The sequence below is a fragment of the Megascapheus bottae genome, chromosome 2 (assembly GCF_031878675.1).
Source record: "Megascapheus bottae isolate mThoBot1 chromosome 2, mThoBot2.hap1, whole genome shotgun sequence".
Taxonomy (NCBI): Eukaryota; Metazoa; Chordata; class Mammalia; order Rodentia; family Geomyidae; genus Megascapheus; species Megascapheus bottae.
In genome coordinates, this window is record NC_143510.1 from 85298389 (window position 1) to 85312490 (window position 14102).

Sequence of the window (14102 nt, forward strand, 5' to 3'; positions counted from 1 at the left end):
GCCTCCTGAATAGCTAGGATTACAGGCATGAGCCACCAGGCCTGGCTGCCTCTTTGATTTTTATATTCCTTCTTATTTCAGTATTATTGGAAGCCATATGACAAGGGCTTTTACGTGAAAACTCCTTAGTTTTTCTAAATTTTGGTGCTTCTTTCTGCTAATTTATGACTATTGGTAATGGATGAACCAGATGTAATCTGTCAGCTACAGTAAACACTCTTGAGATGTGTAGAAGGAACATTTTGAGTACACATAGAAGATTCTGTGAAGTGACTTTGCCAAGTGACTGATGGAATTTCAAAACCATGTTTTGGTGTTTATCTTTTCCAGCCTATAACATAAATACTAGCTGGAGAATTTCATTTTGACTTCTTTGTTATATATCTAACTACGTGTAAAATTTTTAGACAAATATTCCATGTCCTGGACCTCATGAAAATGGATATGGCCAATTTTACCATTATGAGTCTTAGACCTCACCTTCAACGCCAATTGGTAGAATATGAGAGAACCAAGTTCCAAGAAATTTTGGATGAAACTCCAAGTAAGTATAATACTAAGAATATTTATGTGATACAATAATTTTTGATAATTTCATGATGTCATTCAACTTAAATTTTTAATCTTCCCCTTAAACATTTTTTGTCGGTTGTGGGACTTGATTAAACTTTTTTTTCCCTAAAATTAGCCTCACACCCTCAGAGATGCTTATTGTTGTCCTGGAAGATATGCTGAACAATACTCATTTTTTCCATTTACTCAAGAATTATTTCTTGAGCACCTGCCATGTTATAGACATTGTTTAGGGTTATAGTTACTTCAGTGGAGAAAACAATAAAATCCCAGCCCCCAAACCTGACATTCTAGAAGGAATGGTCAAAAAAAGCACATGTGTTGTCAGACATAGTGTTAGGTGCAGGTACTGTGACAGTAGGAGGTGTTTTATAGATGAAGCAATTAGGAAATGCTATTAAAAAGTAACAGTTGAGGATGAAGTTGACTGGGATAAATTGTGTATACATTTATAGAAATCTTACAAAGAAACTCCACTGAAGAACTAATGTATGCTAAGTAAAAACAATGAAGGGAAGCATACAACTGAGCAGACCTTGCAGAGAAATGAGGAAAGAGCATGTGGGATATTGTTGCCATAGGAAGCTGCAAGTACAGAGACCATGAAGCAGAAACTAGCTTATGCAATCTGACAAACACAAGGCAGACTTTGTGGCTAGAGTAGAATAGGTAAGGGAGAGGGGCAAGTGATGAGGTGGAAAGGTAGACAAGGCATGTGACCTGGACCCTTGTTAGGCTTCTTAGACGTTTAGAGTTCATTCCAGTGTAATTGGAAGTCTGGAGAGTTTGGGGCAGGGAAACGACCTCTGATTTTTGTTTTTGGAAAATAGTCTAGTTCCTGAACAAGGAATATATTCATAGGAGGAAGCAGAAATACTAGTTGGGTAATACTGGAGTTAGACAGGCAAGAAATGATGGTCAAGCTTTGGGTATGGGAGTGAGTGTGTGAGTATGTGTGTGTGTGTGAGTGTGTGTGTGTGTGTGTGTGTGTGTGTGCACATGTGTGGGTAGATGCCAGTACAGGTGCTTAAACTCACAAATGGAAGTATGTTTTTCTAGCTGAAAATTGGGGCACTTAAATAAGCATACTTGTAATACCTTTACATGTTCTTGTATTCTGCCTCCTTTCTTCCAAACTTAGGAAGCACAGGGGTCATAGATCTAGGAATCACAATACTTGGCATAGCCCTCAGTGGTTACCACTGAATAAATGGGCATATGGAGAAACTCTTACAATTAACCCCATGAAAAACAAGAGGTCACAGAGTGCCTGATGAGGTTGCTTTGCTTCTAGAACTACAGGAGAGAGTCCATACACTGTTTGGTGAACATGGAATCTTAGTAGATTGTAGAGTGGACTGTCTGCACTCTAGTCCAGTGCAGTTGTGCCTAGCATTACAATTACCTGGGGCATTTAAACACTGATGCCTGAGCCCCACCTCAGGCGGATTAAGTCAGGAGCTCCAGGAGCTTTGGCTAGGATCATTATTATGTTTTGTTTTGTTTTTTTCTTTTTAAAGCTCCCTGGGTGATTCTGAACTTCAGGCAGAATTGAGAACCACTAAGCCACACTGCTGCTTTTGTTCAAGATAACTAAATAGGCTTTTAAATGTGTCAGCTGTAAATGATTAGACTTGTAGTCTAAATGTTTATTACTGCCATATTGTAATTACATCCACGTGGATTTTTCGCACAGCCTTCTCTGTTGGATGTCTTTTAAATAAAAGACAAAATCTTTTACATCTTTATAAACGGAACTGGCTAACCACGAACATTTGCCAAGGGAGAAGAAACAGACTTGTGAAATTGTGGGGGTGGTGTGGCTTCAGTGTTGCAAACAGAGTAACTCATAAATTAGCCCTGTTTAAGTGCAGGGTCTAAGGAAGAATTGCAGTCTATTTTTTTCTTTCTTTTCTGGTGCGCTCTCTCTCTCTCTCTCTCTCTCTCTCTCTCTCTCTCTCTCTCTCTCTCTCTCGTGTCTGGTCTATTTCTTAAGCAGTTGCCACTTTATAAATTCTATCAAATACATACTTTATTAGAACTGTGATATAAAAAGCAATTCATTTCTAGTGGGAAATCTTGAACTGGGTTTAACATAATGTGAACTGTGCCTGAAGGCAGACAGCCAAGTAGAAAAATATTGCCTCTAGACTTCAGGCCTTCAGGAATAGTCTTCCATATAATTTCATTTGGATCATGATGTAAGAGACAAGGAATTCAAGGTTGGAGGAAATTCTTGTGAGCACAAATGAAGTATTGTTAAGTGAGTCAGGGGAGATTTTAGCCCCACCATTGGACATTGACCCATGTCTAGAGACTATTGTGGTTGTGTCACTTTTGTAGGGGATAAAGAGGTAGGGGCATCTAGTGGCTAGTAGCCAGGAGTGCAGCTGCATCCTATGGTGAGCAGGGCAGAGTCCTACAGCAAGTAATTATCCGCCCACAATGTCAGCAGTGGCAAGACTGAGACACCTTGTTACAGGTCAAAAGTTGGAACAAATCCATTTCATGGTGGCCTAAAGTTAGAGCTTCATAGTGCAGGGCTTTGGGGGAATAAGGAAAACTAGTAGCCATTGAGCCCTTGGGAAGTTGTTTTTGTGTTGGAGGTGGTTGATTTTTGTTGGTTATTTATTTGGTAGTTCTAAGGTTTGAACTCTGGACCTCATACTTATTAGGCAGGCTGTCTAGCATTTGAACCATGTCCCAGCTCTTTGATGCTTTATTTATTTATTTTTCACAACACCTCATTTTATTTTATTTTTTTTGCCCAGTTCTGGTCTCAGATGGCGATCCTCCGAGGTATGCCTCCCACTTAGCTAGATTACAGTAGTAATCTATTACTCTGCCCTGCTTATTTGTGGAGATAGCATAGAGGGAGTCCTCACTAACCTTTTGCCCATCCTGGCCTCCAACTTTCATCTTCTTGATCTCCATCTTTTAAGTCTATGGGATTACAGGGTTGTGCCACCATGCCAAGCCCCCTGGAAATTATCCTGTTCTTTTAGTCCTGGTACATGATTGCCTTCTTTACACTGTCTTCAAGGGGCTGTCTCCATTTGCAGAAACAGGCACTTGCAGAGTATCTTTGGAGCAATGCCTTGTGAGCTGTAGTTGTTCAGCAGAAGAAACTGCTATCATTAGATAAATTCTGCTAATAGTAACTGCTGGTCACCTAATAATAACAAGTTTTTGGTAATATTTAAGTGCCATTTTTTAATGCAGAAGACTTGAATTTTGTAACTAATCTTGTTTAAAGTGAAAGGGCAGGCCACTGGGCATTGCCACATGTTTTTTTAAGTTCAAATGAAATATAAGACTCATGTCTAGTATCTTCTTCCCTTCCCATTTCTTTGTTATCTTTTCCTCTAGAATCAGGGATCTTTGCTGGGTGAACTAAAATTTCAGTTTGGGTCTGTTTTCTAGATAATGTCTGCTCTTTTCTTTCTTTCTTGTTTTTTTGTTTTTCTAGCCCTGGGGCTTGAACTCTGGACCTAGGCATTGTTCCTGAGCTTCTTTTGCTCAAGGCTCTACTGTTTGAGCCACAGTCCTACTTCTGACTTCTTCTGTTTATGTGGTACTGGGGAGCTTCAATGCATGCACTCTACCACTAAGCCACATTCTCAGCCCAATGTAATGTCTGCTTTGAAGCACTGCTTTAAATGCCTGCTGAGATCCCACTTGCTCAATCTAGTGTACTGATATTTAGAAAAGTAAATAATAAGTTCTTAACAACAACAACAATGACAACAACAAAAAGCCTGCTTAAAGCAGCTCAATCTAACCTTCATTCCATGGAGATTACTCCTGTGTATGCTAACCTCAGCAGCAAAGCACCTTTTGTGAGACAGGAAGAGAAGCTGGCTCAGACCTGCTGAGCTTCAGACACCAAAACTAATTCAAGTGTAAATATTCACCTCTTAGAGGTGTCTGGAGAGTTAAATGAGCTAATGTAATCATTTCTAATCATGAATATTTCATAGACATTAGAATGGTTCTAAGTGTTTTGCATTTGTTGAATCCTTACCACAAGGCAGAAAGGAACTGTTAACCATTTCCATGTTACAGATGTGCAAGCTGAGTAGATTGTCATTTACCCAAGGCACACAGCTCATGAACATCACCAACTAGACTTTAGCCAGACTGGCTCAGAGGCCATCCGCCCAGTCACTTACCCTGCCAGCGAGAACCTAACACAAAATCTCTATCCTGTCACACAGAGTTGTTCATTTATGGACCTGTCTCCCCATCTGGACTAAGGGCATGGCTATGTCTTTTCATTCATTCCTAGCACCCAACATAGAATCTGTCATGTGGAATCTACAGATGGAAAGTTGGAGGAGGGGTTAGTCAAGTACAGGACAAATATGTGATCTCTGTGTCATTCTCAGATGCTCTTGAGCAAACTACAGAATGGATCAAAGAGTCTGTAGATGAAGAACTCCTTTCTCTTTCGGAGAGTGCTGTAACTCCTGGGACTGAAAATAGCTCCACGCCAAGCCTGAGCCCGACATTGGTGCTAAATAACAGTTACTTGAAACTGTTGCAATGGGATTATCAGAAAAGAGAAATACCAGAGGTGAGTTTTTTTTCTTCCTCCAAGTTTTCCAGCACTTAAATTACCAAATTTTAAGTTTGAATCAGTTGACTTGTCTATATTACATATAATTTAATGACTTAGCTGAAGTCAGATTTTTCTCCTAGATGAGAGTTTGGGTATGCCATTGCTTATTTTACATTTTCATGGCATGTGCTTCCCTTTCTATTTTTACATTTTAAATCAATGTACTAGACACTCATGACAGATGGAAAACGACTTCAGGAACTGACAGAAAAGCTGAATCAACTGAAAATGATTGCCTGTCTGTCGCTAATTACCAACAACATGGTGGGTGCGATCATGGAAGGCCAGCCTGAGCTTGCAAACAGGTTAAAAAGGATCTCAGCTGTTCTACTTGAAGGCATGAATAAAGAGTAAGTTTCCTGTGTTGGCTTATATCTGTTCCCCCACCTACGAAGGTTCTGTGTATGTTTTAGGGAACCAGCATAATTCTTGACATCTGGATCTGATCCTCAGAATTGTGCTTTAAAAATACATACAACTTCTTTTTCTAGAATTTCTTTAATATCTCTGAAAGACTAGATATCCTCTGATAGTAATAGAGAAACCTTTTCCTTGGTAAGTGCCACCGTGAGTGTAGTGTTTCTCCTTCTGATGGCTATGTGCAAGAGCTTTTCTCTGATAGTACTGTGTGTGGGTGGGTGGGTGGAGAGGCAACAGTAGAAATCTAACTCCAGTGTTGAGAATTTCCCTCATCACAGAGGACTGTCCACGTTCAAGTGACCTATTCTTTCGCTTGTCTGCAGTGAAATCTTTCCTGACTTCTTAAATTCAACCTTGCTTCAAAGCCTTTAGAAGCAATAACAATTCCTTCATGTCATTCAGAGACTTGATATAGAAGTGGAAGTGGGGCCCAACTGGTAAGGTGCCAGGCTTGTGTGAAAAACCTAAGCCAGAGCATGAGGTCCCTATCTCCAATCCCAGTACTAATGTACATGTGAACACATACAAAAGATGTGATGCAAATCTAGTAAGTGCTTGGTTATACAGTCATTCATCTCCAGTATCTCATTTTCATTGAATCTTATAGTTCTGTTTAGATCATCCCATTGGAATTTTGGCTAAGTCAGGAAATTTCCTAGTTTAGTCAATGACCAGATGTTTCTGTGGATCTAATATGGGCCAGTGCCTCCTGTTGGCTCACCTTCCAGGTGTTTTCAGGGACATATCCTCTTTACTCCTGTCCTTCCATCTGTTATTCAGAGAGCACACAAATTTCTTGATAAAATTCTAGTCTAGGATTCCAGGAGGTTTAGGAGCCAAAAGTCTCATTTTAAGGTGACATACGGAGAAAGAATAGAATTTGCTTTGGACTGCACAGATAGAAAGGGACAAAATAGGCTTGAGCACAATCTGACTGTCTCAAGAGCTTTGTTTTCATGCTGGTTCTTTTGCAAGCCTACCATATTCTTTTTTTTTTTTTAATGTTCCAGGACCTACGACCTATAATAAAACAACAGCAACCCAACTTCTTTTTCTGTATTTTTGGAGCAGGTCTTAGCATGTTCCTCGCCATTAGTGAACATCCAGTGCAGCTTAGTATTAATATAAAGCACATAGAAACTGGCCAGGCAACAGTGGCTCATACCTGTAATCCTCACTACTGAGGAGGCTGAGATCTGAGGATCAAGGTTTAAAGCCAGACAGGGCAGAAAAGTCTGTGAGACTCTTGTCTCTAATTAACCACCAAAAAGCTGGAAGAGGAACTGTGGCTCACGTGGTAGAGAGCCACTTTGAGTTTTTTTTAACTAAGCGAGCTAGGTGCCAGTGGCTCATGCCTATAATCCTAGCTATTCAGGTGACTGACATCTGAGGATCATGGTTCAAATCTAGCCTGGGCAGAAAAGTCACCATGAGACTCCTATCTCCAGTTAACCACTCAAAAACTGAAAGTAGCATTGTTGCTCAGGTGATAGAGCACTAGCCTTGAGCACAGAGAATTCAAGCGCCAGCACTGACAAACATACACACACACACACAGAGAAACAGAAAAAACAAGGGGTGGGGAGTTTGGCCTAGTGGTAGAGTGCTTGCCTAGCATGCATGAAGACCTGGGTTCAATTCCTTGGTACCACATATACATAGAAAAAGCCAGAAATGGTGCTGTGGCTCAAGTGGTAGAGCTATAGCCTTGGGAAAGCCCAAGGACAGTGATCAGGCCCTGAGTTCAAGGCCCAGGACTGACAAAAAAATAAAAGAAAGAAACAGAAAAAAACAAAACAAAACAAAGTAAAACTGGCCACTGAAAGAACAGGTTTTCTTTTCAGATAGAACAATGTTTAGGTCCCAGCTCTGCCACTGTCTTGTTAAATACATGATTGAACAAGTTCCTGAACCACTTTTCATACTTATAAAATGGGAATAATAACTGTGCCTACCTTGGAGCTGTATTTAAGATGATTCATGTGAAACTCAGGACAAGTGTTCGGCAACATAGCACGTAGTTGATGAATGCTAGCTGTTAACAACTGTTCGGGTGTTTAATCATCTTTATAGTTCTATCTTGTGGGTTATCTTGTTAGCTTTCATTTCTGTCTTTCATTAGAAAAATGAAGGTAGTTAGATCTCAGGCAGGGATTCTCACTGTAGAAAGATAATAGCATTTACAATACAAAAAAAGCAGATGATCCCAAATAGCCAGGAGATGTTGATATCATTTAAATTTGGCTTGATGATGTATCTCATAAGCATTATTTTTACCTTTACTGTGAATGAATAGGAAGCCTTGCTTACACTAGAATTAAATTTTCCCTTCAGCCCAAGGAATCAGTGATTCAAGTGAAAGAAAGTTAGAGTTGTCATAGATAAAACACATAAGTTAAAAAATTTCCCCTAATTGGGGCCAGGAGTTTGGCCTAGTGGTAGCTTGCTCCTAGCATACACGAAGACCCAGGTTCGATTCCTTGATACCACATACATAGAAAAAGCCAGAAGTGGTACTATGGCTCAAGTGGTCTATCTCTAGCCTTGAGAAAGCCCAAGGACAGTGTTCAGGCCCTGAGGTCAAGCCCCGAGACTGTCAAAAAACATTTTCCCCTGATCCACCCTTCTGTTATAGAACACCAAAGGCAGGTCTAGTATGACTAAATTCCAGTCAAGAGAGAACATGTACTGCTTATTGCTGTTCATCTTTACAATGGAGATAGATGGTTAGTTTCTCTTTTTCTTCTAATTAAGCAACTACTATATCCCTGGACTTGCATAAAGGCAAGTTCATTGGGAGAGACTGGACTTGAACATAGCTTCCATTCTAATTCACTCCTTTCCTCAGGCTGCTGCCTTCTTTCATCATTCCCTTACTCATTCTTTAATTTCCATTTTACACAGTCCTTTTGTTTGGTAGCAGTGCTGGCGATTGTTACATGTGGGGTAAGGAGTTAGCTATTTTCTGTGTTTATTCAAATAGCTGTTAATGTTGCCCTTATAAGAGAAAATCTGTAGACATCTGAAATGAGTTGGTCTAATTAAAAAAAAATAAAATAAAATAACAAAAACAATTTTAAAAACCACCCAAAGAATAGAAACTCACCTTGAAGGAATTTCGTTGTATGTTTTATAGGACCTTTAACTTGAAGGAAGCCCTGAATTCTATTGGTGTTCAGACTTGCATTGAAGTTAACAATGCCCTGAAAGAGAGAGGTTTACCTGTTTTAAATGCAGAGATTCAAGCGAATCTTATAGGTCAATTTTCAAGCATTGAAGATAAAGACAATTCTATCTGGTCCTTGATCGGTGAGTACTCTTTATTATTATTGCTTTTATTTTGCTTCAGTTTAATTTGTTTTTAATTTTTGACTAATACTGTCAATCATATTTTATTCTTCAATACATTTTAGTTCAAAGCCAGCTTCAGCCCAAACGTTTGTGAGACTCTTATGTCTCTTTAAGGATCATAAAGTCAGAAGTGGAGCTGTATAGCAATCATAAAGTTAGAAGTGGAGCTGTGGTTTAAATGGTAAAGCACCAGCCTTGGGGAAAAAAAAGAGCAAGAGTAAGAGGCCCTGAGTTCAAGCCATAGTACCAGCATCAATCAGTAAATCAGTCAATTAATAAATCAGCCAGTTACTCACTTAAGGGAGATCCCTGGCATATCAGAAAGGCTATAGTTTAGCTATAGTGTTCTCCTGTTTGACCTGTGGTTTTTAGTTGAGGTACTATTTATGCAGCAAAGGGGTTGTACTTCCCACTGTGTTCTTAACCTTTTGAAAAGTTCACTGGAAAGCAAGTTTTCCTCCAAACCAGTTTTTTTTTTATGGTTTTTTTTTGTTGTTGTTGTTGTTTTTTGGCCAGTCCTGGGCTTGGGCTCAGGTCCTGAGCACTGTCTCTGGATTTTCTCAAGGCTAGGGCTCTACCACTTGAGCCACAGCACCACTTCTGGCTTTTTGCTATGTATGTGGTACTGAGGAATCGTACCCGGGTCTTCGTGCATGCTAGGCAAGCACTCTACCACTAGGCCAAACTCCCGGCCCAGGTTTTTTTTTAAGTCTACAAATTCCAGGAAAAAATATTCATGGCTTATCTGCTATGTAGATTACTTGGATGCTTATAACCATGACATTTTTTTTTTTGCCAGTCTTGGGGCTTGAACTCAGGGACTGGGCACTGTCCCTGAACTTATTTATCTAGCACTTTACCACTTGAGCCACAACACTACTTCCTGCTTTTTCTGTTTATGTGGTACTGAGGAATCAAACTCAGGGCTTCATGCTTGGAAAGCACTCTACCATTGAGCCACATTCCCAGCCCCACCATTTTTTTAATGTAATTTTCAATTGTCCAAGTGGTACATACTAATTTCTTCTTGTTGAAACATTGCAGGTCAGGCTTAAGTTATTGATGCCTGACTTCTCTGGGCTCCTTTCCCTGGATCTTATTATTTTTGGTTTAGTGTTTACCTTTATAATTCTTTTCTGTTTTATTTTCATTTAAATTCAGTCAGCATTTATTATATTCCTCATCTATATAATAGATGAGGAATATAAAAATAAGACAGACATAGCCCTCAGCCTTAGTGAGCTTACGATTGAATACTGAACAGAGATACCACTTGCAATGTTATGCTGTGATAACAAAGGCTAGAGAAAAAAACTCAGAAAAGAGGTAACCTTAGACACTGAAAGATGTTCTGACTTTCACTGGACACTGGAAACTTCTTGGCTGTAAATCAGATCAAACCAAAACACAATTTGGGGAAGAAATATTTGTCATAAGAGTTTCATGAATGTCACAACTGCCTGTATCCAATGGAATTTATTCTCCTAGTAAACTTCCTCATTTGTGAAGTTTTTTGGTTCCAAAACCAGAGTCCTTAGAGCCATGTGAGCTGTAGCAGGTCCAGTTGCTAGTTGTCCAATATAAGTGTCACCCAATCACCATGAGTATTTGCAAGCTTTTATGTAGCAGTCTAAAACGCGGATCTATTAAAGTAGGAAAGATGGCATAATTTCTCAGTGCCTCCTAATGGTTGACTATGAGTGTATAATTTCTTACCAGACCAGGACACTCTTACATGAACACTGTAATTATGCCACAAGTGTAAACTTCACCTCGTCTAGGAACACTTAGATGTGTAATTACTCTTACCTTAAAGGTAATTTGGTCCTGCAACTTTGCTAAATTTCTAGGGTTTTGGGGTATAAAGAAAATTTAAAAATTGAATCTCTATATGAAATCTTGTGATTTTTAAATAGTTTCTAAAAAAAAAAAATCCCACAGTATTGGCCAGTCTCACAGTGTCTGTTTACAAACTCAGCTTCAAGTAAATAGCTACAGTTGTAGATGTGGAGGACTGACTTTTGTAAAAGATTCCCCCACAGGCTGTACTTTTTAGAATCAATCGGTGATTGCTGTATAACCAGGTGTCTTCAAACTCCATTGCTGTCAGGTACCCATGAGTCACCCCTGTTATCCTACAGGCTGAGGTCTGAGGATCACAGTTTGAAGCCAGCCCAAGCAGAAAAGTATACAAGATCCTATCTCCAATTAGCCAGCAAAATACTCAACTGGAGCTGTAGCTCAAGTGGTAATGCATTAGCCATGTTCAGAAAAAGCCAAGCAAGACCTCAAAGACCCCTGAGTTCAAGTCCAGGAACAGAAAAGGCCAAGATAAAACAGTATTTGGGGAGTTTGTAAGGAGTCATTTATTACTACTGCTTACAAGTCTGTAGGGTAACTGGGTAGTTCTTCTGATTTTGTTGGACTTACTCAAATGTGGCTTGGGTTGGTAAGCCTTGATGATCTTAGCTAAACTTTCTTGAATGTTGGCTGCTGAGGATGGTCTCAGAACCTGCATTTCTTCCACTTGGTCTCATCCTTGAGCACACCCAGCCTTGTTTGCACGGCCATGGTAGGTGGAGAGTATGAGTGTGAACGATGTCTCTAGAGGTCTGGACTCTGGACACAGACCTGGCACATGGGCCGCTCCGCAGTATTGTTGGCAAAAGCAAGTCCTAAGGCCAGTTCAGATTTGAGAGCTGGGGTAATACAACTTAAGTTCAGGGAATGGTAAATGGAAAGAAACATAATCATCTCATATTATTACAATTATTTTGTTTTTTAAAAATTATATACTTTGATCATGTGACAGATAAAGGTCCTTTTCTTTTTCCTCTCTTCAGATAAACGAATCCAGCTGTACATGAAAAGCCTGCTTTGTCTTCCAAGCCCTCAGAAGTGCATGCCTCCCATTCCAGGAGGCCTTGCTGTCATTCAGCAGGAGCTTGAGATGCTAGGCTCCCGATATGCAAACATTGTGAACCTCAACAAACAAGTGTATGGACCATTTTATGCAAATATACTTCGAAAGCTGCTCTTCGGGGAAGAAACCATGGGGAAGGTCGATGCTTCACCTCCAGCTAACTGAAGAGGAACGGCTATGGAAGAAGATAATGGGAAACCCAGCCCTTTGGTACCCAGTCCATTTCTACGGCATTACAGACACAGCACATTCTTAGTACTCTCTGGGGTGCTGTGTTAGCCTAAATATGTATAATCTGGTAATGTTAGAGCAGTACAGAAGACCCACACATCCCTTACAGTCTCTTTGTGTATCATTTTCAAGTTTAAAACATACATTTTTAATGAATGAGCAAAAAGAATTTTAATTAATTATATTACCTATATAAATAATACTGGTGTTTTCTTAAGCATTTGTATTTGTCCTCTAAGGAGTGTTCTGCGCATTTGTCACTATCATACCTAATGACTTCTAATTTTCTACAACTTCCTAAAGGGTGGAAAGTTGTGAGGACAGCCAAGGGAATTGATATTCTGAATGATGTGACATAAACACAATTGTATTTGAAATGAACCATTATTTTTTACTGATTATGATATAACAACTTACATAGTAAATCCTTTAATTTCCGTAAACATACCAAATCATATTTTATAATACCAATTGTCAGTATTTATTTAGAAGATTAACTGAGTACATTTAATGTTGTATATGTATTATATATATTTTAGATAAACCTCATGTTTGTTACTGAACATAGAAATGCATCCTTTTCTTCTAATACATTACTCTAGAGGTTGGATCCTTCTTATAAATTAATCTACTCTCTGAGAGAAAAACAAATTTAGACCTGTGAATGCCTTTGCAGCCTATTCACAGTTTTATTGAAGATTTTGATATTTTTATGAAAGGCAAGTTTGAATCAGCTGCCTTGTAAAAAGTGAAGTTTACAATAACAATGAGATCCCATTCATGAAGAGGTTCACATTTGAAAAACAAAACACAAACTGGGGGTTTCTGAACCATATAACTTAGCCTAGCAATTGCTTTTTGTGCGAAGCAAATTGTGACCTGCTGTTGTCCACAGTGCTCTTGTAACTAGCCATTCCTGAGCATGAATGGAACCAAGCACAGCTGGATGGTAGCTGTGGTGGGATGGGGGAGAGGTTAGCTTTTTCCAGAATCACATATTCTTTTTGGCCTGTTGAGGGAAGCGCTACAGGCTAGGGGACACTGGGTTTGGAAGGTACTTCAGCTGGAAACATACTTTCAATTGTTATGTCTTCCAGAGAGCCATTGGACATTAGTAATTTGGTGGGGAAGAGTAGGTAGGAAGTAGAATGAATACTCCTTTTTTTCCTCAACCTCTACCATTCAGATGTCCCTGCAGACACAATTGTATAAATGAATTATCTCTACTCTTAATACTTGGGAAGGTCTGCCAAAAATTTTAGGAAATCCTGAACACCAGCTTTCCTCTCAATATCTAAGATACACCGTAGCCATTCTGTCTATGTAAGCAGCTGTGTGCTGTGTCAGTGGACTTTCCTGAAGAGCTCACTCTGGTTTTGCTCATTTTATCCTCCTGAGGTTCTTTTCTGCCATGTTTCCTTATGCTTAGAAACTACAAGGTGCTGAAGACTTCTGAGTTCATTTTTTTTCTCCAAAGCTGAAGTCATTCTCAGCTATGATCATGCAAAGGGCCTGGTGGTGGAGAGATAGGGAGTTGTTATGTAGTATGCATATTTTTTGTTGCTTTCTGGAGTGAACGGTATATTTAACAGTTGATATATATTTTTATTATCAGATTGGAAGCCAGCTGATTGATATTCACTTATATACTTGACTCTACTGCAGTTTCCTGCAGAGAAAACAATGTGCAAACACTTTTAAACTGCATTAAAATGAAGGACAGTTTGCTTTTTGTTTTTTTTTAAGTGACAAAGTAAATTGTCTCAAATCTGGATTAAGGCAACTACATTTGTTAAGATTTTTAAAAATCATATTCTGTATTCATTTGTCTTTTCTCAAATGTTTACTTCTGCTTTTGAAGTTTTCCTAGTATGGTCTTGTTTTGTAATGTAAATTTTATTATCAAACACCATATACACATTTTCATTCTGCTAAAACATATATTGTGTGCACTAAATTTTAAAGCATTAAAAATTATTTCGA

The 14102-nt window shown here is 39.1% G+C and overlaps 1 protein-coding gene across 3 annotated transcripts in view; it reads left to right on the forward strand.

The window, feature by feature from the left end:
* Tcp11l2 (t-complex 11 like 2) overlaps window positions 1-14102 on the forward strand; it is a 31594-nt gene extending 17492 nt beyond the window's left edge. For all 3 annotated transcript variants that reach the window (XM_090328560.1, XM_090328559.1, XM_090328561.1), the window contains 5 exons: window positions 408-544; window positions 4962-5149; window positions 5363-5544; window positions 8751-8923; window positions 11809-14102. In XM_090328560.1, coding sequence (XP_090184686.1) covers window positions 408-544; window positions 4962-5149; window positions 5363-5544; window positions 8751-8923; window positions 11809-12053 — 925 coding nt within the window. In that variant the 3' untranslated portion in view covers window positions 12054-14102. The remainder of the gene's footprint in view (window positions 1-407; window positions 545-4961; window positions 5150-5362; window positions 5545-8750; window positions 8924-11808) is intronic.